The sequence below is a fragment of the Oryctolagus cuniculus genome, chromosome X, assembly GCF_964237555.1.
Source record: "Oryctolagus cuniculus chromosome X, mOryCun1.1, whole genome shotgun sequence".
Taxonomy (NCBI): Eukaryota; Metazoa; Chordata; class Mammalia; order Lagomorpha; family Leporidae; genus Oryctolagus; species Oryctolagus cuniculus.
The window spans coordinates 35462155-35486506 of record NC_091453.1 but is presented as its reverse complement, the minus strand read 5'-3'; the positions used below and the strand labels follow the sequence as shown (position 1 = coordinate 35486506).

General features: G+C 42.2%; 1 protein-coding gene across 3 annotated transcripts in view; it reads left to right on the top strand.

Moving 5' to 3' along the window:
- Positions 1-24352, top strand: part of SHROOM4 (shroom family member 4) — a 264044-nt gene that overhangs the window by 56918 nt on the left and 182774 nt on the right. The window contains exon 2 of one of the 3 annotated variants that reach the window (XM_051834719.2): positions 9238-9300. The exons of the other annotated variants lie outside the window; for them this stretch is intronic. Coding sequence (XP_051690679.1) covers positions 9289-9300 — 12 coding nt within the window. The 5' untranslated portion in view covers positions 9238-9288. The remainder of the gene's footprint in view (positions 1-9237; positions 9301-24352) is intronic. 3 annotated transcript variants of the gene reach the window in all.

Below are 24352 nucleotides of genomic sequence, written 5' to 3'. Positions count from 1 at the left end.
CCAGGATGGTAGGATTTCAACTACCGAAACCATCACCACTGCCTCCCAGGGTCTGTATTAGTAGGCAGCTGGAATCTGGAGCTGTTGCTATAGATCAAAGTCAGGTGATGTGACATGGGATGCTGGCAAAGCATCTGGGGTGTCTTACCACTGGTCCAAATGCTTGCCTCATAGGTCTTCATTATCTTCCATCCAAAAGATGCACCTCTTCCAGAGCTGGACTCAGTTGACTAATCCAGTGCCCTGATTCAAAAGGATTGTTCTGTTCAGGAAAGCTTGTGATGTGAGATGTGCATGTGGCCTTAAGACAAACGAGGGCTCTGAATGGGTCTTGTGTTGACTAACCCTCTAGACTTTCAACCCTTTGAGGGTACTTTCTTCCTTATTTTTGCATTTCCTCACTGAACCTTGTACAACACAATTAATGGTGACTGTATTGTGTATGCAGGAGAACAGACTGCTGGGCTTTCTGAGGCTACTGGTGGTTCTGCAAACTCCCACATAACTCCCCAGGAAGGAAGGCTTAAGCCAAGGAGGTCTTGTTTCCAGTACTGGCCTTAGACAAGGGTCTCGCCCTCCTCACTCATGAAGTAATTGGCAGAATGGCTAGAACAAGTGAATGATTGTGCCATAATTAGTTTATGACCTGAGGGCATGCCAGTTTGTAGCCCTGCCAGTCTGCTAGCTGCCACCAGCACAGATATGCCTCATAAAAGCGCAGGCAACAACCTTATGGTACTTCCCTGGGCCTGCGGAGCCTAATGACTCAGGCCTATGAACTGAGAGTAACTGAGCTGATGTGTTAACTTTTCCTGAACTGACCTTTTCTATTTTCATTTTATGCAAAAGTAACCTTTATATTTATTACACTTGTTAATCTTTGCTTTGACTTCATTGTAAATGTCTTTCTTTCCCCCTTCCCTTTCTTTCCTTCCTCCCTCCCTTCCCTCTCTCCCTCTGCTCCCCCTTTCCTCTCCCTCCTTTCTTCTTTGTTTTCAGAGAACAGTTAGGCTAGGGCAAAAGGGAGCATCTGGCCCATTGTGACAATAATTGAAATCATTCCCTTCTGATCTGCTCAGGAAATGGCTCAGCCAACATCTCTTTCAGGTCTCACCCTCCTGGCATGCTCCTGGTATGATTGTTGTCCAAATATTATCTTCCAGTTTCCTGAGAGTTCAAGAAACCCCAACTTCGGTAATGAGGAATCTATCACCGTGCCAACCTAGTTCATATGAATGTGTACTTGACTGCCAGTGCCAGGCTGCAGCAGATCTGTTTGCCTGACATTCTCTGAGTTCTTCTTTCCCTTCTTGCCTAACAGTGTGCATTGCATTTTTATTTCAGATTCTCAGCATATGGGAATCTTTGCATCCATTAAAGTTGAATTAATAGTGTATATTCTATTTGTTACAGACCAAAGCTCTACATAAATAGTTCATGTTCATAGGTAGAGAAAAAAATGTAGATTCACAAATTGTGTTTTTACGTATAAGAAATAAGCAGTGTGCAGTGACCAGACTCAAGGAATGGCTCCCATTAGCCTTTCCTTTCAGAACTATTAGGATTATTGTTTCCAACATCACACAAGCAGACTTAACACCCCTAGCCCTATCCAGGAAACAGACCCAAGGTGGGAAATTCTTCACTTTTTTTTGTCTTTTTGTCATCACAGCCAAGTTTTCACAGCTTAAATTTCTTCTGAGTGTTTTGTTTTGTTGGTTGTGTCATTCTCTTTTAAGAGTGCCAGCAATCACTTTTCCCATCTAGAATGTTCCTATTTCTGTTTGTTTTGAATTGTCTTTAATGTGTGTTCTGACTGTAAGACTGGTGTCCAGGTCTTTCACAAAAAGACTCCAACATGTTTATGTCAGGGTCTGTATCTGGGGCTGTGCTTTGATTTCAGTTTTGAAGGCTAATCATAATGGGCCTTAGGTAAATACCTCTAATTTATGAAGAGAACTGACACTTTGTCTTAAAAAACAAGTTCGAAATTGGGTCCTCGATGAAAATTGTTATGATGGTGTAATTTTCATATATTTGTGAAATTTAAGCACTTTATTATTTTGAAGTAGTAATAACCAGTAATAAACTGAAGAGAACTCAGTTTGAATAAATGTGTTTTAGTTGATAATGGGCATATGAGCATGAATCTAATAAATGAATTTGTTGTTACTTGTCCCCACATTTCTCTTTCATCATAAAATGGCAGCATCTCATCTCAAAAACTTATAATTTGTAGAGTTTCAGATTACCTTTTCTGATCAGAGACGTTTCCATGTGAAAATATTTCCAGTATGGACTAGAAGACTTTTGTTCAAATACATCGTGTTCCTGAAATGCAAACAGTTTTATTAAGAGCCCATAATTGAGGCAAGACTATTTTCAGTAATGTCCCACTTACTCTGGAGCTAAGAACACAGCCTGGACCCAAGTAATGAGTTTAATAAGAAATAAAATAAAAAAAAGCTTGGAGATTTTAAAACAGCTGCCACAGAGCCCACGGCTCAGGAGAAGAGTCCCTACTGATCCTTAATGTAGTGGGAGCCTGTTATTTCCCCAGTTATAGCAGAATAAAAGCAACAAATGAGAATTGGGGAATAGCAGGTTGGATGGGTCTTGGGGGTGGTTTACTCTAGAGATAGGCACGGTGATAGTTTAGTACCAGATAATTAGGATACAGGAACCACAAAAGAAATACAGAATAAGTGGAGAACCTTCCACACACAAAAAGCTTGTGGGATTGATATGCCAGATTTTGCTTGTCCATTCTATTATTATTAAGGATTTAAATTATAAAAATTTTCACTACTGTAAAAAGTTATGCTATGAATGGTTGCTGTCTAGATTGCACTTCTTCTGTTTAGAGTTTTGCTTTTTGGGATCTTACCAAAAGTGTAATAACCAAGCCAAGGTATGAGCTGTTTTATAGTTCATGTTATGTGTTGCCAGATTGGACTCCCAAAAGAATAAACCGTGAATGTGCCTATTTTCACACAGCCCTATAACACTGAACGTTATGATTTTTAACATTTTTTTCTAATTTGGTAGGTATGAAGTATAATGAATGGGGCTTTCCATCTTTAAACAGTGCAGTTTGCTGTCTGTGTCCTCATTCAGTGTCTTTCACCACCTCTCAAGTTAAAATCTGATCATTGACCTATCTATTTTATCCATTCCTTATATTTTAGATGCATCATGTTATCATTTGTTTGTTGTGCATTTTTCTGATTTTCTTTCTTTCATTGTCATGTGAGCTTTATCACGTTTCACTATGCAAAATTGTTCTTTTTTACATTTATATATTCAAATCCATCCATCCTGTCTCTGATGTTTCTTTCATTTTTCAATATTCAGAAATTTACCACTCCTCCACAGCTGGGACAAATATGTGATTCCGTCTTCCCCACTCCCCCGGGGTGTTTTTTCTTTTTTGTATTTAATTCTTGGGCCCATCTGGAATTTATTGAAGTGTATGGTATGAGGTATGGATCTAAAGTAAAATCTCCATACTGATATCCAAATGTTTTAGCAATTCAATTTGGCAAATATTCCTTGAACTCCTCCTATGTGCTAAGCATTGTGCTAAGTACCACAGAAAGATTTTTTTTTCTTAAAATGAAGCAAAGTCTGTGCTCTCCAAGGCTGTGATCTTGTGTGTGTGTGTGTGTGATCTTGTGTGTGTGTATGGTGTGTGTGTGTGTTTGTGTGTGTGCCTTTCTGTCTCTCACTCTTCTCCCTCTTTCTCTAAAGAAGGGAAGGGTGGCAGTGGCATTAATAAGGTAGATATTTAAATAATTATAACAAAGCACAACGAAGACTAACATAGGCATCATTAGAGAGATTAGAAGAAAGAAGTTGTGGGAATTTAAACAACCGAGAGATTCTGTGCAATTGAGATTAGGAAAGGCTTCATGCTGGAGCTGATGTTTCAGAAGGGTTTAGATGGCGAGATTCATTCATTCAAAAGAATGTACTGAATTTGTATTCTGCCAGGTCTTGTGCTGAGTGCTAGGGATAGAGATGGACAAAACACAAACTCTGCCCTCAGGGAGATCTCAGAATAGCCAGGCAGAGTGACAGTAAATGAAATATACTGGGGAAAGATACTAGAAGGGGAAACAGATGTAGTTGGAGAATGTTACAGGTTGGAGAACAGTTGGACCAGTTCAAAGTGGGCTTGTCGTGTCAGGAAGAGGCATTGATTCTTTGGGCACACAGAAGGTCAAGCAATATGATAGTATGGTCGTCAGAGTGGGTTTCAAGGTCAGTCTAGTTCATTTGGAAGGCTATTATCTCTTGGCGAGTCTGTTCTCTGAAATATGAATGAGGTGGATGTGTGTACCATTTTGATATTTGGACTCCTTGGCAGTGTCAGTTATGTGCTTTACAGAATCTATCTATATGTCTGATCCTTCTTGATAATTGAAAAAGTTTGTGATATCTTTCATATATTGCATTTGGTTCCTTTTTAGCAATCTTTCATTCTCCTTTTCAAGAAGTTAGCATCACCTGTTTTCATGTTAGTTACATAGGATATGTTTTAGAGTGAGCCCATCAAGATGGGTAAAATGAAGTGTCTGATGCTTGAAGGAATAACGTTCATGGATTTGGAAGATTCAATTATTAGAAAGTAGCTCATTGTCATCTTCTGTGGAAAAATGAAAGAGTAGTATGTATAAGACACAAAGTTAACTTGAATATGGCCACTCACATGAACATTGCCCTAATGTACTTGTGAACAAGCACTGTGCTTGTTGGTCTATATATCTGAACTCTACAGTGCAGAAATTACTCCAGTGGTAAGTACATGCAGGATTTTCAGAAGCCAAAGAAAGATTAACAAAAGGCTTAAAATTCAGTGGTTCCAGCATGGCCATGTGAAGAGCTTGACGTAGACTCCCTGCAGTGAAACAACTTAAATGGTGATCAAAACCAACCATTAATATTTATGGAATGAGAGGATTTAAGGCGTGGAAAGCCAAGACACCATGGGAAAAAAAAAAGTCCTACATGAAGGATCTGTGTGAGAGAGACCCCAGTGGAAAGAAGGGGCCATCAAAGAAGGAAGTACTCTTCTCTGAAGGGAGGAGAGAACTTCCACTTTGATTATGGCCTTGTCTAAATACTGACAGAGTTTGTGGATTCAAAAGGCTTCCATAGCCTAGGAAGCTCATGTCAAGAGCCTATGGTGATCACTGACGTCAAACATAAGAGTGTGGCCGGTGCCGCAGCTCAATAGGCTAATCCTCCACCTGCGGCGCCGGCACACCGGGTTCTAGTCCTTCTCGGGGCGCCGGATTCTGTCCCGGTTGCCCCTCTTCCAGGCCAGCTCTCTGCTGTGGCCCGGGAGTGCAGTGGAGGATGGCCCAGGTCCTTGGGCCCTGCACCCGCATAGGAGACCAGGAGAAGCACCTGGCTCCTGGCTTCGGATCAGTGCGATGCACCGGCCGCAGCACGCTGGCTGCAGCGGCCATTGGAGGGTGAACCAATAGTAAAGGAAGAGCTTTCTCTCTGTCTCTCTCTCTCTCACTGTCCACTCTGCCTGTCAACAACAACAACAACAACAAAAGCAAAAAACATAAGAGTGTTAATTGTTAAATCGACAACAGGAGTCACTGTGCACTTGTTCCCCATGTAGGACCTCTGTCCTCAATGAGTTGTACTATGAGAGTTAACTGTAGAACTAGTTCTCAAAAAGTTGTGTGTGTGTGTGTGTGTGTGCAAATTGTTGAAATCTTTACTTAGTATAGAATTGGTCTTCTGTGTGTAAAGTTCATTGAAAATGAATCTTAATGATGATTGGGACTGGGAATGGGAGAAGGAGGAGCAAGAGTGGGAGTGGGGGTGGGAGGGTGGGTATGGTGAGAAGAATTACTACCTTCCTAAAGTTGTACTTATGAAATCTGTACTCATTAAATAAAAGGTTTCTTTGGGGAAAAAAAGTTTGTGGAAATTGATCTAAGGGAATTCAGCATACTGAGAAATATTTATTCAATAAAGTCTACTAAGTTGCAATAAGAACAATAGAAGTCGGGCCAGCTGTCATTACCTATTGCTATGGTTTGGATGTTATTTGTACCCCCAGAAGGTTCACATGTTGAGATCTTGGTCCACAAGAGTGGCGATATTAGGAGTACCTGTGGAACCTTTAAGAGGTGCCGGCCTAGTGGGAGGTTCTTAGGCCAAATGGGTGCATGCCTTTGAAAGGGACAAAGATATTTCTCATGGGACCTTGGTAGTTCTTAAGAGAAGATTGTTAACAAAAATCTGAACCTGGCTCCACCAAGTATCTTTGGTTTCCTGGTTATGATGTGATCTTCTCCTACCACATGAATTCCTGACATCCATGATGAGGTGATACAGCAAAGGAGGGGGACTTTGCCAGAGCCTGTTCTATGTTGTTTTGGATTTTCAGCCTCTAAAACTAGCTAAATGCATCTCTTTTTCTTAAAAAGTAGCCTGCCTTCAGGTATTACATTACAGCAACATAAAACTAATATCCCTATCCCCAGCATTGTGTGGTAAAAGCTTTACTAAAGGCAAGTATAGCCAAGAATAAGGGGCTTCCTGTTTCATCAGCTCTCTCATGGGATTACATTTCATCCTGAGATAGATATACCCCTCCCTCCAGCATTTATTACCCCTTTTCCAGCTTCATATGTTGGAATCTCTATTTTAGGATTTTATAGTCAAGAAGAATGGGGTGCCTTCTCTACCCCAGATCCCACTTGTAGGGCAGAGGTTCCATACCAAGAAGAGTACACCTAGAAGATGGGGTTACCATCTGCACCCTCTAGCTCTTGCTTATATCGTGGAGGTATCACTCCAGGATACTCAAAACTACAGCACACTCTCACTCCAGGGAGATAGCACAGAAATTATGCTCAAGGAACTAAGCGAGACTGGAAAACCAGTAAGTCAGAAGCTCTGTTGAGTGAACTAACATTATTTGGAACACAGCATGGAAGAATTCATTCCTGAAGATGTCAAAAGCAACAGAGATCTTCATGTTGAGCAACTGGTAGGACATTAATCGTTTCATGAAACTAGGAGCTACAAATATAATGGCAGAGCAGGCAGAAATTTGATAGGGAGAACTGAGGAGAAATACAACTAAAACTGTCTCTGTTAAGATCACACTTATCCCTGGGGGTGGGGAAGGTGTGCACATGTGCAGTGCAGCGCAGAATTGACTCAAAAGCAACCAGAGTGGGCACTTGAGAGCCACTAGTCACTATTTGAGTATGGAGCCAGTTTAAAAGCATTCCCTAAGCCACAAAGAAATGCATCCTCAGTATTCTCAAGCCTATGGCCTAAAGGGCACAAACAGAATGTCTGACCTAACTGAGCACTGGGTTATGCTGACCCAGGAGCTAATCTGAGCTAGTAAGAAACAAACAAACAAACAAAAAGACAAGAAGTAAAAACTGTGAGATTGCACAACGCAGAGGAATTAGACTTTATAGTCCAGTAAAGCCACCAAACACCAAATCCCATGGTCGTAGTAGTTGTAGGGCTAGTGAAATCCCGAGTGGCAATAGCATGTCATCTGAAATGCCTACTTCTGTACAAATAATTACAACAAATACAAAAAAAATAAACAAAACCAGGATAGTATGACTATTGTATAGGGAAAAATGCAGTCAATCGAAACTACTTTTGGGTGGGCAGATGATTTATCTATCAGGCAGACATAAACCTTTCAAAATGGATATTTTTAGTGTGCTCATGGGGTTGGCATTTTGGTGCAGTGAGTTAAGCTGCTGCTTGGGACATTCACATCTTATACTGGAGTGCGAAGTCCTGACTACTCTGCTTTTGATCCAGCTCCCTGCTAATGCACCTGGGAGGCAGTGGATGATAGATTAAGTGCTTGGGTCCCTTGCCACCCAGGTGGGAGACTCAAGTAGAGTTCTGAGCTTCAGCCTGTCCCAGTCCTGGCTGTTGTGAGCATTTGAGGAGTGAAGTAGCAGATGGAAGACTTTCTTTCTCTCTCTCTCTCCACACACACACACAACCCCCCTCCCCACCTTTCAAGTAGATGAACATTAAAAATAAATATATTAAAAAAACTAGCCGGCGCCGCGGCTCAACAGGCTAATCCTCTGCCTTGCGGCGCCGGCACACTGGGTTCTAGTCCCGGTCGGCGCGCCGGATTCTGTCCCGGTTGCCCCTCTTCCAGGCCAGCTCTCTGCTATGGCCCGGGAGTGCAGTGGAGGGTGGCCCAAGTGCTTGGGCTCTGCACCCCACGGGAGACCAGGAGAAGTACCTGGCTCCTGCCATCGGATCAGTGCGGTGCGCCGGCCACAGCGCGCCAGCCGCGGCGGCCATTGGAGGGTGAACCAATGGCAAAAAGGAAGACCTTTCTCTCTGTCTCTCTCTCTCTCTCACTGTCCACTCTGCCTGTCAAAATAAATAAATAAATAAATAAATAAAAAAAACTAAAGGAGCTATTTCTAAAAATGATAAAAGGTAGCTATGATAACAATCAGAGAATATCCAATCAAAGAGCAAATAACAATAAAGAGATTATAAAAGAACAACCAAATAAAAATTCTGGCATTGAGAAGTACAACAAATGAAATGAAAAATTCATTAGAGGGGCTCTGCATTAGAATTTGGCTGGATGAAGAAAGAATCACTGAATTTGGAGAATGTTAGACATTATACAATTTGAAGAACAGAAAGAAAAAAAAGAAAAATGAATAAGTCCCCTGAAACAAGGGACACCAATAATTGTTGCATCATACACATTATGAAAGCACCGAAAAGGAGAGAAGAGAGTGAATGGAGAAGAACAAACATGAAGACATAATGGCTGACATCTTCAAAACATGATGAAAAACATTAATCTATGCATGAAAAGCCTCAGGGAATTCCAAGGAGGATAAAGGCATAAAGTTCTACAGCTAGGCATATAATATTAAAATGTTGGAAGCCAGGGCCAAAGGAAAAAAAAATCACAGGAGCAGCAAGATTAAAAAAAATCACTCATTATGTACACATGAACTTCAATAACAATGCTAGCATCCCTTAGTGGAGCACTGGTTCAAGTCCCAGCTGCTCTGCTTCTAATTCACCTTAAAACTCCTGTCTCCTGGCTTTGACCTGCAGGGAGTGAACCAGTGGATGGAAGATCTCCTTCTGTCTCTCAACTCTGCCTTTCAAATAAATAATTAATATTTTTTAAAAGATGGTGATACTTTGTTTATATCACACTTTTCTTTCTCATCAAAGGAATTTCTTCAGGCTGAAGGGAAGTGACACCACACAGCAATTCAGATCCACATGAAAAAAAAGGTAAAGACAATTCTGTAGTAAGTATAAAAACAGCATAATTACATATTTTCTCTCATCTTTTTTATTTGAGTTAAAAACAATAGCATAAAACAGTATCTTTCTGGATGAATTTCAGGGCTTGCAGCATAGAGAAATACAACATACTTAACAGTCACTATAACAATGCCTACAAAGTAAGGGGAAGGAAAGGCAGCCATTCTAGAGAAAGAAGGTGACATCTGATGGTATCACAAATCAACAGGAAGAAATCCTAACTAAGTTCAATATAAAATTTTTTTTTGACAGGCAGAGTGGACAGTGAGAGAGAGAGAGACAGAGAGAAAGGTCTTCCTTTTCCGTTGGTTCTCCCTCCAATGGCCGCTGCGGGTGGCGCACCGCGATGATCCGAAGGCAGGAGCCAGGTGCTTCTCCTGGTCTCCCATGGGGTGCAGGGCCCAAGCGCTTGGGCCATCCTCCACTGCACTCCCTGGCCACAGCAGAGAGCTGGCCTGGAAGAGGAGCAACCGGGACAGATTCTGGCGCCCCGACCGGAACTAAAACCCAGTGTGCCGGCGCTGCAAGGTGGAGGATTAGCCTAGTGAGCCACAGCGCCGGCATCAATATAAAATTTTACAAATACATTTTCTCCTTTTAATTAGTTGTTCAAACAGAATAAGATTATTTAAAGCAACAGATAGGGTGCTGCATTGTAGAGTTTACACTATTATAGAGAAAATAAAAGTGAAAGTAACACAAAGGGTAGGGGCTGGCACCTACACAGTAGGTTAATCCTCCGCAAGCAGTGCCAGAATCCCATATGGGCGCTGGTTCTAGTCCCGGCTGCTCTACTTCCAATCCAGCTCTCTGCTGTGGCCTGGGAAAGCAGTAGAAGTTGGACCAAGTCCTTGGGCCCCTGCACCCGCGTGGGAGACCTGGAGGAAGCTCCTGGCTCCTGGCTTCAGATCAGCTCAGCCCTGGCTGTTGCAGCTATTTGGGGAGTGAACCAGTGGATGGAGGACCTTTCTCTCTGTCTCTCCCTCTCACTATCTGTAACTTTACCTCTTAAATAAGTAAATAAAAATTTTTAAAAAAGTAACACAAAGGGCAAAGAGAGAATGGAACTATAGTACAGCAAATTACTTATATCTTACTGGAATTGAGTTAGTATAAAACTGAAGTACATTGATAAAAAATAAAATAAAAAGTAAAAAAGATGTACATTGATTACATTGATGTTAAAAATGTGTATTGTAATCTCTGGAACAACAGATAAGAAAGAACTTTTAAATGGAATTTAAAATTCAATAAAGGGATTAAAGTCATACAGTGAAAAATATCTATTTCACACAAAACAAGGTGGTAAAGAAGCAATAGAAAAATTCTAGATGTGACCTTGAAAAGAAATAAGAAATTATTTCACGTTAATTCGGCTATATTAATATGAGTAATAATCTTAAATGTGAATGGGCTAAATAATACAATGAGACAATGAGATTTAACTATATACTATCTAATAAACTTTTTTAAAAAAGACTTATTTATTTATTTGAAAGGCAGAGTTACAGAGAGGCAAAGGCAAAGAGAGAGACAGAGAAAGGTCTTCCATCCGCTGGTTCAATCCCCAGATGGCTGCAACTGTCGGAGCTGCACTGATCTGAAGCCAGGAGCCAGGAGCTTCTTTCAGGTCTCCCACATGGGTGTAGGGGCCCAAGGACTTGCACCATCTTCTACTGCTTTCCCTGGCCATAGCAGAGAGTTTGATTGGAAGTGGAGAAGCTGGGATTTGAACCAGTGCCTATATGGGATGCTCTCACTGAAGGTGGTAGCTTTACCTGCTATGCCACAATGCCAGCCCCATTTTTTTTTTTTTTTTGTGACAGGCAGAGTTAGACAGTGAGAGAGAAACAGAGTGAAAGGTCTTCCTTCTGTTGGATCACTCCCCAAATGGCTGCTATGGCCGGGCCAGCCCCATTTTCAATTCAAGATACAAATAGATTGAAAGTAGAATGATGGGGGCCTGGCGCTGTGGCTCACTTGGCTAATCCTCTGCCTGTGGTGCCGGCATCCCATATGGGCACCGGGTTCTAGTCCTGGTTGCTCCTCTTCTGGTCCAGCTCTCTGCTGTGGCCCGGGAAGGCAGTGGAGAATGGCCCAAGTGCTTGGGCGCCTGCACCTGCACGGGAGACCAGGAGAAGCACCTGGCTCCTGGCTTTGGATCAGCATAGCTCTGACCATAGCATCCATTTGGGGGGTGAACCAACGGAAGGCAGACCTTTCTCTCTGTCTCTCTCTCACTGTCTCTGTCAAATAAATTTTAAAAAATTGTTTAAAATAAAAAGAAAGTAGTATGATGGAAAAAGTATGCCATGCAACCATAGCTAGAGTGGCTCTACTTATATCAGACAAAATACATAATAAGATGTAAAATGTTATTACAGATGAAAAGGAGTATTTTATGATAAGAGTCAATTCATCAGGAAAATGTAACAGCTGGGAGCAGCGTTGTAGCATAGCAGGTAAAGCCACCTATGACCCCAACATCCCATAAAGGCTCCAGTTTGTGTCCCAACTGCTTCACTTCCAATCCAGCTCTCTGCTAATGGCCTGGGAAAATCAGTGGAAGATGGCCCAAGTGGGAGACCTGGAAGAGGCTCCTGGCTCCTGGTTTTGGGCTGGCCCAGCCCTGGCTTTTTTTGGCCCCTTGGGGATAGAAGATTCCCTCTCCCTCTCCCTCTCCCTCTCCCTCTCCCTCTCCCTCTCCCTCTCCCTCTCCCTCTCCCTCTCCCTCTCCCTCTCCCTCTCCCTCTCCCTCTCCCTCTCCCTCTCCCTCTCCCTCTCCCTCTCCCTCTCCCTCTCCCTCTCCCTCTCCCTCTCCCTCTCCCTCTCCCTCTCCCTCTCCCTCTCCCTCTCCCTTCCCCCTCTCCCTCTCCCTCCCCCCCTTCTTCTCTCTTTGTAACTTTTTCAAATAAATAAATAAATTAAAAAAAATGTACCAGCTATTCAGGTATTAGATATAAGTGCAATTAATGACAAATCTCCCAAATACATGAAGCAAAAACTACCGAATTAAGGGAGTAATAGACAATTTAACAACAAAGTTGTTACAAAGTTGCAAAGTAGTACAAAGTTGCAACCAGATAGAAGGAATAAGTTCTGGTGTTCTTTTACACAATATTTATAGTTAACAACCCCTTCAAGGGGCCGGCACAGCGAGTTAATGCCCTGGCCTGCAGCGCCGGTTCTAGTCCCGACTACTCCTCTTCTGATCCAGCTTTGCTATGGCCTGGGAGGGCAGTAGAAGATGTTCCAAGTCCCTGGGCCCCCACACCTGTGTGGGAGACCCGGAAGAAGCTCCTGGCTTCAGATCGGCTCAGCTCCGGCTGTTGTAGCCATCTGGGGAATGAGCCAGGGGATGGAAGACCTCTCTCTCTGTCTCTACCTCTCTTTCAAATAAATAAAATAAATCTTAAAAAAACCCAATTACTGCAAAAGATTCATGGAAATTGAATTAAAGTGTAATATTTTGTGGACCACTAGCACATTTCAAAATAGCTAGAAGAGGGAATTTTTAAAAATATTTTATTTATTTATTTTACTTGAAAGTCAGAGTTACACAGGGAGAGAAGGAGAGGCAGAGAGAGAGAGAGGTCTTCCATCACCTTGTACCCCATAAACATGTAAAAATATTATGTCAATCAAAATAAAATAAAAGTTAAAAAACATTAATGGTTGAGGAATTCAATACTTATTTTCAAAAATGAATAAAATTATTATACAGAAAATCAACAAGACAATAGAGGACTTGAACAACACAGTCAATCCAGTAGACCTAACAGACATCAGCAGATCACTGTGCCCAACAACAGCAGAATGCACATTCTTCTCAAGTGTTTATGGAACATTTTCCAGGATAAACTATATGCTAGACCAGAAAACAAGTTTCAACAAACCTAAAAGAGCAAAAATCATATGAACTATATTTACAGATCACAATGGGATGAAATTAGAAATCAACAACAGATGGAAAACGGGAAATTCACAAATATGTGGAAATTAAACAACACACTCATAAATAACCAATGGGTCAAAGAGTCACAATAGACATTAGAAAATACTTTAATATGAATTAAAATGAAAACACAACACGTGTAAACTTATGGGATATGGCAAAAAATAGTATAGGAAAATTTAGAGCTATAAATTCCTATATTAAGAGGGACAGTGTGAGGGCCAATACTGTGATGCTGCTGCTTGCAGTGCCCATCCCTTATTTGAATTCCAGCTGCCCCACTAAAGAATCAGCTCCCTACTAATGCACCTGGTAAGGCAGTGGAAGATGGCCCAAGTGTTGGGCCCCAACACCCACGTGGGAGACCCAGATGGAGTTCCATGCTCCTGGCTTCAGCCTGATCTAACCCTGACTGTTGCAACAAGCAGATGGAAGATTTATCTTCTCCCTGCACTCTGCCTTTCAAATAAACACCTAAATCTTAAAAAAAGAAAAATGTAAAATCAATAACCTAATGTCTTTCCATAAGAAACTAGGAAATTAAGAGGAAAGCAAATGCAAAGCAAACACAATGAAAAAGTAATAAGGTTTAAAATGGAAATAAATGAAACAGGAAGTAGAAAATCAGGAAGACGCAAAGTTCACTCATGAAAAATCACAAAGTCGATGCACAAAGGGTCTGTAAAAAGTTCGTGGAAAACATGTATTGTGAAAAAAAAAACATGTCTTTCAAATTATTTCCACCAAAATGAACTTTTCTTTTGATTCCGTTTTTACGTGAACTTTTTGAAGTTACCTAGTGTTAGTTTGCTAGGGTTGCCATAACAAACTACCCTGGATAGGTGGATTAAACAGGAGAGATATAGTTTGTCATGGTTCTGGAGGCTAGAAGTACAAGATCAAGGAGCTGACAGTTTTGGTTTCTCCCAAGCCCTCCTTTTTTTTTTTTTTTTTTTTTTTTTTTTTTTTTTTTTGACAGGCAGAGTGGACAGTGAGAGAGAGAGACAGAGAGAAAGGTCTTCCTTTGCCGTTGGTTCTCCCTCCAATGGCCCCTGCGGCTGGCACGCTGTGGCCAGTGCACGGCGCCGATCCGAAGCCAGGAGCCAGGTGCTTCTCCTGGTCTCCCATGGGGTGCAGGGCCAGAGCACTTGGGCCATCCTCCACTGCACTCCCTGGCCACAGCAGAGAGCTGGCCTGGAAGAGGGGTAACCAGGACAGAATCTGGCGCCCCGACCGGGACTAGAACCCGGTGTGCTGGCGCCGCAGGTGGAGGATTAGCCTATTTAGCCGCGGCGCCGGCCCCAAGCCTTCCCTTTGGCTTTCAAGTGGCCACCTTTTCTTTGTGTCCTCATCTGGTCTTTCCACTGTGCGTGTACATATCTCTCATGTTGCTTTAATGTGTCCAAATATCCTCTCCTTATAAAGACAGCAGTAACAGTGGATTAGAGCCCACCTTAATAGTCTCATTTTAAAACAGATTTATTTATTTGAAAGACAGGGTGACACAGAGAGAGGAAGATAGCAAGAGATCATTCATCCACTGGTACACTCTCCAAATGGCCACATGGCTGGGACCGGGCCTTATTTTTAATTTACTTACCTCTGTAAAGACTTTTTCTACAAATACATTCACATTTTGAAGTGCTGAGTGTTAGAGTTGCAACATAAGAATTTTGGATAGACACAATCCATCCCATAACAATTGAAAAATCTTTAAATATAATGATATTGGAAAAGATAGAAGACTCAAATTATTGGTTTCAACAATGATAAGATAACATCACTTCTGATTTTGCAAAAAATAAATCCAGAAATATAAATGGCTCCTTTGGTAATTTATATATTTTTTAAAGATTTTATTATTTGAGAGGTAGAGTTACAGACAATGAGAGGGAGAGACAGAGAGAAAGGTCTTCCTTCCGTTGGTTCACTCCCCAAATGGCCACAACGGTTGGAGCTGTGCCGATCTGAAGCCAGGAGCCAGGAACTTCTTCCAGGACTCCCATGCGGGTGCAGAGTCCCAAGGACTTGGCACAACTTCTACTGCCTTCCCAGGCCATAGCAGAGAGCTGGATCAGAAGAGGAGCACCAGGACACGAACTGGCACCCATATGGGATGCTGTGCTGCAGGCAGAGAATTAAACTACTGTGCCACAGCACTGGCCCAGTAATTATATTTAAACAAGAGCTAACACCTTCACAAACTCCTCCAGAACATAAAGGAAGAAACAAGTTTGAACACATTCTACAACTATTAACTCAATACAAAAGCCAAAGTTTTCACAGGAAAAAAAAACTATAGAGCAACATGCCTTATGAATAAAGATGTAAAAATCCAAAACAAAATATTTGCAAACTGCATCCAACAATAAATGAAAAGAATCATACACCATAACCAAGTGGGATTTACCCTAGGAATGCAAAGCTGGTTTAACATCCAAAAAGCAATCAGTATAAACATGCATTAATAAAGTACAAAAACAACATAATCCACTCCATAGATGCAGAAAAAGCACTTGACCAAATCTAATACACATTCTTACTAAAAAAAAAAAAAAAAGAACACTGAATAGGAATATAAGGGAACTTTCCAAAGCTGATAAAGGGAATGCACAAAACCCCTATAGTTATTATCATACCTAATAGTGAAATACTGAATTCTTTCCCCTTCAGATTGGAGCAACACAAGGATGCCCACCTAGTTTATTCAACAGAGTACTGGAGGTTTGTGCCAGGGCAATTAAATAAGAATAAGTTAATTTGTCTTTATTCACACATGATATGATCTTGTATATAGAAACACATAAGGAATCCACTAATAAACAAGTTCATCATGTTTGTAGGACACATCATCAAGATAAAAAATAAATTGTATTTTAGTAGCAATGAACAATGTGAAAATGAAATGAAAATATTTTTACTGATACTAACAAAAAGAACAATTAAGAATACATTAGAGAAAAAGTACACTGAAAATTACAAAACACTCAAAAAATGTAAAGATCTGTATATACAGGAAGACCTCCCATGTTCATGAATTACGAGACTTAATATTATTAAAATGGTAGCACTCCCTAAATGGGTCTAAAGAGTCACATAATCTCTATCAAAATCCCATATATTTTTATTTGTAGAAAATTACAAGATATATTTCTTCCTTCAACAATGCATATTCAGATTCTTTGCCTATTTCTTAAAAAAAGATTGTTTGCTTTATTGTTTAATTTCGTGAGCTCCTTCTATATTCTGGATATTAGTTGGCTAATCTTTTCTTCCATTCTGTCAGTTGTTTCCTCATGCTGTTGATTGTTTCCTTTGCTGTGCAGAATCTTCTTACTTTGATATAGTTGTGCTTTCATGGCCTGTGCTTTGGGGTCTTATCTAAAGAATTGTTATCTATGCCAATGTCTTGGAGTGTTTCCCCTATGTTTTATTCTAGGAGCTTCCTGGTGTCAGGTCTTATAGTTAGTTATTCAATCTATGTTGAGCTGATTTTTGTATAAGGTATAAGTTAGGAGTCTTATTTCAAACTTCTGCATGTGGAAATCCAGTTGAAATCTATATGTACTTGTTGAAGTCTTCTTTGTACTTTTCTGTGCTTGAAATATTTTAAAATAAAAAGACAAAATAGGAGATTAGAAGATCAAAAAATCCACATGGAAATTCAAGGGATCCAGACAACCTAAAATGATCTTGAAAAAGAATATCCAGCTTTGGAAACCTACTCTTGCCAGTTTCAAAACAAAGCCACCTGTATCAAGTCAGTGTAGTACTGACATAAAGAAAAACAAGCAGATAATGGATATCAGTTGAGACCCCAGAAATAAGCCCTTGATTTTTTTAAAAGTTTTATTTATTTATTTGAAAGGCAGAGTTACAGAGAGACAGAGAGAGAAGTAGAGGCAGAGCGAGAGAGAGAGCGAGAGAGAGAGAGAGAGAGAGAGAGGTCTTCAATCCGCTGGTTCACTCCTCAGATGGCTGCAAACATCAGAACTGCTCTGATCCTAATTCAGGAGCCAGGAGCCAAGAGCCAGGAGCTTCCTCCGGGTCTCCCATGCAGGTGCAGGGGCCCAAGGACTTGGGCCATCTTCTGCTTTCCCAGGCCACAGCAGAGAGCTATATAGGAAGAGGAGCAACCAGGACATGAACCGGTGCCCATTTGAGATGTTAGTGCCACAGGTGAAAGCTTAGCCCATTATGCCACAGCACCAGCCTGTATGTCTTTCATTTAAAAACCGTTTTTTAACAAAAATATAAAAATTATACATAGTTATAGAGTACTATGCGATTTTTAAAAGATTTATTTATTTGTTTGAAAGGCAAAGTTACAGAGAGGCAGAGGCAGAGAGCGTGAGTCAGGTCTTCCATCCTCTGGTTCACTCCCCAAACGGCTGCAACAGCCAGAGCTGGGCCTATCTGAAGCCAGGAGCGAGGAGCTTCTTCCTGGTCTCCCATGAGGGTGAAGGGGCCCAAGCACTTGGGCCATCTTCTACTGCTTTCCCAAGGTCATAGCAGAGAACTGGATCAGAAGTGGAGCAGCTGGGACTTGAACCAGTGCCCATATGAAACATCTTCAAGGAAATGAAATGTAACTCCAGAGACTGGAAGATGATATCAATAAATCATGTATCTTGCAAAATAAGTGGATTGACAATATGTAAAGACCTTTTACAGCTCAAAATAAAAGGACAAAGTATGCTTTTAAAAGCTGGGCAAAAATTTCAATAGATATTCCTCCCAAGGCTACATACAAATGGCCAATAAGCACATGAAGAGAAACTCATCATTAGTGAATAATGGAATAAAAGTCAAAAGCATGGTGACATTTGTGATAAAAAAAAGCAGTAACAAATGTTGTCAAGAGTGTAGAGTATTACAGCTGCCTTATACATTGCTAATAGAGATGAAAATGGTGCAGTTCTTTGGAAAACAGTTTGGCATTTCCTCAAAATGTTAAACCTGGAGTTACTATGTAACTCAGCAAACTTCTAGGTATATACCAAAGAGAAGTGAAAACATGTCCACCTAAAAACATGTACATGAATGTCCATACTATCATGAGTCATACCAGCTAAAATGTGGAAACACCACAAATGTCCATCAATGAATGGATAACTAAACATAATATATGCATACAATGGAATATTGTTTAGCAATGAAAAGAAATGAGGCACTGTTGAATGCTACTATGTAAATGAACCCCAAAACATTTCAGTGAAAGCAGCCAGGCACATACAGCCATGTAGTGTATAATTCCATTTATACAAAATGTTCAAAAAAACCAAATATGTACAGTTGAAAAATGGTCAACCAGTGGTCAGTCAGTGGTCAATCAGTTTGGGGCTAGGTCTTGGGAATGAGGATAGACTCTAAATGCAGAGCTTTCATTTTAGGATGATGGATATATGCCGAAATTAGACTGTGGTGATGGTTGTACAAGTTACTAATTTGTACAGTTTAAGTGGGTGGATTTCATCACTTATAAATTATATATCAAAGTTGATAAAATGCAGTGGTTCAAGAAAATAAAAAATGTGGCCGGTGCTGTGGCATAGCGGGTAAAGCCACCACCTGCAGTGCTGGCATCCCATATGGGCACCAGTTTGAGTCCTAGCTGCCCACCCCCACTTCTCATCCAGCTCCCTGCTAACGGCCTGGGAAAGCAGCAGAAGATGACCCAAAGTGCTTGGGCCTCTGCACCCATGTGGGAGACCCAGAAGAAGCTCCTGGCTCCTGGCTTTGGCCTGGTCCAGCCCCAGTCATTGCAGCCATTTGGGGAGTGAACCAATGGATGGAAGACCTTTCTTTTGCTCTCTGTCTCTACTCCTCTCTCTGTAACTCTGCCTTTCAAATAAATAAATAAATCTTTTTAAAAAAGAAAATAGGAGCCGGTGCTGTGGTGCAGTGGGTTAAAGCTTTGGCCTGAAGCGTGGGCATCCCATATGGGCACCAGTTCTAGTCCCAGCTGCTCCTCTTCCAATCCAGTTCTCTGCTATGGCCTGGGAAAGCAGTGGAAGATGGCCCAAGTCCTTGGGCCCCTGCACCCACGTGGGAGATCTGGAAGAAACTCCTGGCTCCTGGCTTTGGATCGGCACAACTCCAGCTGTTGTGGCCATCTGGGGAATGAACCAGCAGATGGAAGACCTCTCTCTGTAACTCTTTCAAATAAATAAAATAAATCTTTAAAAATAAATTAAAAAAAGAAAATAATAATTGATGATTTTATAAAAAATGACATCACCAAAACAAATTGTAAAATTCCTTCCTAGATAAAGTGTAACTTCCAAATTTCTATTCCTATTTTTTCAAGTCTATTTCCCCATGTACCCTTCCTGTACCCTTCCATAGACCTTATCATTGGGATTCTGTATTCCATCTTTCCCTTGCCTAGGGAAATTCTTTATCCCTCAGTGTTTTGGCCTGCTCTGTCATCTCTATCCTAAAGCCCATTTCTCCATGAATTTCATTTCATTTCTAAATGTGAACTGTTTTTCTCCAACTGCTGCTTCTGTTTTTTTTTTTTTGATGAAAACTGGCAAATTATTTCTTCTGGGCCTATTTATGCATCTGACAGATGTTTTCTGTGCACCTACTGTGTACTTGGCCCTGTGATGATACTTGTGGTAGCATATGCTACTGATCTTTGTATTTGGGTGGGCAATAAAAATTTTTAATATGCCACATAGTAAAATCTGGGAAGTGCTGAATAATTATATTTGTGGTACTTTTGCTTGGCCCACAGAAAGGTTTTGATTTCTAAATGACAAGTGAGTAATTGCTTTCTCTTTGTCTGAGTTGTCCATGTGTCTTGGGGTTTAAGTCAGTGGTGTGCTGGTAAACCAGTTCCCCCAAGAAAGCAATAAATAAATAAAACGTGATTTGTGTCATGTGTGGCTTCTATAGTGGGTAGACTTCCACCATGGCCAGTTTTAAATTATTAGCATTATATTATTGAAAACAAAGTTCAGAATCTAGCCAGTGTGAGCCCTCTACTAAGAGGCAATTACTCAATCCTAATCGCACCAAGAAAAGCTTTCATGGTGATTCTGCAATATCACAAGGAACTTGGGGAGAAGAGAACTAGTGCTTCTGGAACACCAACTCTGTACTTGACACTTGTACCCTTTAAGGGACTGGGTCCTTTAGGTACTGCTTCCCCAACCCTGTAAGGAAGATGCCACTTCACCGGTGGGGAGAGGGAAGCTCAGAGGGTTACAAACGGTCTACTTGAAGTCACAGTATACTGCAGAGATATGATTTCATTCCTGGTCATTTTGATGCCAGAGCCCACACATGCTACTTTTGTCACACTGTGGCATCTCCTGTGGGCAAAGCTAGCAGAAGGCATAGTGAGAGAATGTATTTTTCTTTTTTTTATATTTTTTATTTGGCAGATAGAATTAGACAGTGAGAGAGAGAGAGAGACAGAGAGAAAGGTCTTCTTCCTTCCGTTGGTTCACCCCCCAAATGGCCGCTACTGGCGGTGCACCGCACTGATCCGAAGGCAGGAGCCAGGTGCTTCTTCTTGGTCTCCCATGCAGGTGCAGGGCCCAAGTTCTTGGGCCATCCTCCACTGCACTCCTGGGCCATAGCAGAGGGCTGGACTCTGGAAGAGGAGCAACCAGGACTAGAACCCGGCGTCCATATGGGGTGCCAGCGTTGCAGGCGGAGGATTAACCAAGTGATCCACAGCGCCGGCCCAAAAAGAGAATGTATTTTTCCAGGGGTAGTACTCTGAATATTGTTCACCTTTTGAGAGTTTGGCATAAACACATCACCTGTAGCACATTTGGCGTGCTGCAGGATATGAGGGTCATCTCTGTGCGAAGCAGGCAGAAAGGCAGTGAAGACAGGTGTGTGGGAAGGCAACTTCCAAACCTTTTTATTAATTTAAGCCTGAGGAGGGACAGTATTAATTTAGGCTCATCAAAGAAGAAACACCTGCCACTCAAGTCCTTTAAGTAATCCAGAGGAGAGACCAACAAAGAACTGTTAGTCTAGAAATCATTTTTCTTTTCCCCATCTTCTGCTCTTCTGCATTATTCAGTCCTTCTCCCAGGACATTCCATTTCTCAGGGGCTCCTTACCTCGCTCTCCTCTGGGAGATGTGGAACTATATATGTGAAGGTGTGTGTTATTATGGCTCAGGTACGTAAGGGGTAGGGATGCATTTACAGCCCCAGGTATATCTAGCAATAAGCAAACAAAGGGATTCTTTCTAGTTCGTGTTCTTTCAGAAGAAAGAGACACAAATTAATGGAGCCTGAATTTAGGCCCTGAGCTGACCTGCCAGTTTGCATAGGAGACTCTCTGTAGGTTCAACAGCTGTCTGGCACAAAGACAGACTCAAAGCTGTCATTGGATTTTTCTTCTTTGCAAGACAGTATTTTAAATATATTTTCTCACATGAAGGGCTTTTAGTGTTGCCTTAGCTTTAGGAAGAGAGAGAGAGAAAGGTCTTCCTTTTCCGTTGGTTCACCCCCCCATGGCCGCTGCGGCTGGCGCACCGTGCTGATCCGAAGCCAGGAGCCAGGTGCTTATCCTGGTCTCCCATGCAGGTGCAGGGCCCAAGCACTTGGGCCATCCTCCACTGCCCTCCCGGGCCACAGCAGAGAGCTGGACTAGAAGAGGAGCAACCGGGACAGAATCCGGCGCCCCGACCAGGACTAGAACCCGGTGTGCCAGCGCCGCAGGCAGAGGATTAGCCTAGTGAGCCACAGTGCCGGCCAAATAAAATAAATCTTTAAAAAAAAAAAAAAAGCTAAGGGTAGTAATATTAATTTCTTAGGGCTGCCGTAACACAGTTCCACAAGCTGGGTGGCTTACAACAACAGAAATCTGTTCTTCAACAGTTCCAGAGGTTAGAAATTGGAAATCAAGGTGTTAGAGGGCCGCGCTCTTTCTGAAGGCTGTAGGTGTCCCTTGGCTTGTAGGTGTCACTCCAAGCTCTGCCTGCATAATCACCTGGCTCTCTCTGTGCTCCTGTGTCCAAATTCTCCCTTTCTTTAAGGACTCCAGTCATACTAGGTTTAGCCTTCATGCTGCATCATCCTATTGCAAAAAGGCGGAAGGACAAGAGGAGGCACACCGCACTGATCCGAAGGCAGGAGCCAGGTGCTTCTCCTGGTCTCCCATGGGGTGCAGGGCCCAAGGACCTGGGCCATCCTCCACTGCACTCCCGGGCCACAGCAGAGAGCTGGCCTGGAAGAGGGGCAACCGGGACAGAATCCGGCGCCCTGACCGGGACTAGAACCCGGTGTGCTGGCGCCGCAAGGCGGAGGATTAGCCTAGTGAGCTGCATCACCAACCAGAAGTCTTCCTTAATAGGAGACTTAGTACATGTTTTCAAAAAGGGCCCTTGGAGAATGTAGGTTTTGTTAAAAAAAAAAAAAAGATTTATTTATTTGAAAGGCAGAGTGACAGAGGGAGAGGGAGGGAGAGAGAGAAAGAGATCTTTCATCTCCTGGTTCACTCCCTAAATGGCTGCAACAGCCAGGGTTGGGCCAGGCCAAAGCCAGGTGCTAGGAATTCCATCCTGGACTGTCACATAGGTGGCAGGGACCCAATCCTCAGGATTAAGGTATGGGTGAGACTTCCCCTGTGCGCTGTTAGAAGAGGAAGTGCTTACAGACCACATTTCCCGGTGGACTCAGTCTGCTGTCATGCAGCCCAGAGTGACTAAACCTGGCTTCAAAGCTGGAGGGAGATCAGGACAAGGGATTCTTGTAATAATGGGCACAAAAAGCTTGGACTAAAATGTTTCTCGTTTGTATTTAGCCAAGTTTTAGTGAACACCCAATCAGAACATTCTGCCTTAGCTTACAGATGTAGGAATAGAAGAAAAGGAAAGCGATTTTTGTTGACAGAAATGTGCCACCAAGTCCTTCACATATTTCTTGAGGCCATCCTGTGGGCCAGACAATGTATTACCCACTTTATAGATGAGGAGCCCAAGCCTCACAAGACTTTTGTGGCTTACAGAGCTAATCAGAGAAAGTAGATATCGGCGCCGCGGCTCAGTAGGCTAATCCTCCGCCTTGCGGCGCCAGCACACCGGGTTCTAGTCCTGGTCGGGGCGCCGGATTCTGTCCCGGTTGCCCCTCTTCCAGGCCAGCTCTCTGCTGTGGCCCGGGAGTGCAGTGGAGGATGGCCCAAGTGCTTGGGCCCTGCACCCCATGGGAGACCAGGAGAAGCACCTGGCTCTTGCCTTCGGATAGGCGCGGTGTGCCGGCCGCAGTACATCGGCCGCGGCGGCCATTGGAGGGTGAACCAACGGCAAAGGAAGACCTTTCTCTCTGTCTCACTGTCCATTCTGCCTGTCAAAAAAAAAAAAAAAAGTAGATATGCCCTATTCCAAAGCCCATTCTTCCCACTTCCCTACACAACTGTCTTAAATCTGCTTAGTTATGGATGCTGACTTCTGTTCTCAAGAAAATGCCAGAGAGAAGAAAACCCTATGTTAATTATTACTGAACACTAACAATGTGACGTCAAAATAGCATGCCTTTGTCATGATTAGGGACAGTTCTAAAGTCAGAAGCAGACTTTGTATTTTTCCTTATGGTATTGGTCACTATTATATTAGGTAGCAAGAAGATTACACAAGAAGCTGTCAACAATGCAGTCCAATATTGCCAAAGAAAGTGACTAAAGGCAGCCTTCCTCAAACCACTGCAGAAACAAACCTGGATGAAAATCTAGCAGTGAACCCCAGCTGTTCCTGACATACTGACAGTCAGTAGCTCCTTAGCTAATATTCTTTCGCCCTGATGATAGACACCTTTTTTTGGCCAGGCTAGATTTGAGTTCTGCTGGTATGTGAAGACATATTACTCCTTTATTGTTCCTCCAGGAGATGGCTGAAGATTCAATGGCTGTTAGTTCTAGAAATAAGGGTTTCCTTGTTCTGTTCTTTTATTGTCACACCACCTAGGAGCAATAATTCCACAGTTGGCTAAAGTGATAGTGCCACATGGGTCCATCTATGATTCTGGACTGTGTGGAGCATAGCAACTCCATGATTTCAATTAGAGTGGCGGGATTCTGTCATTGCTTCGTAGATCT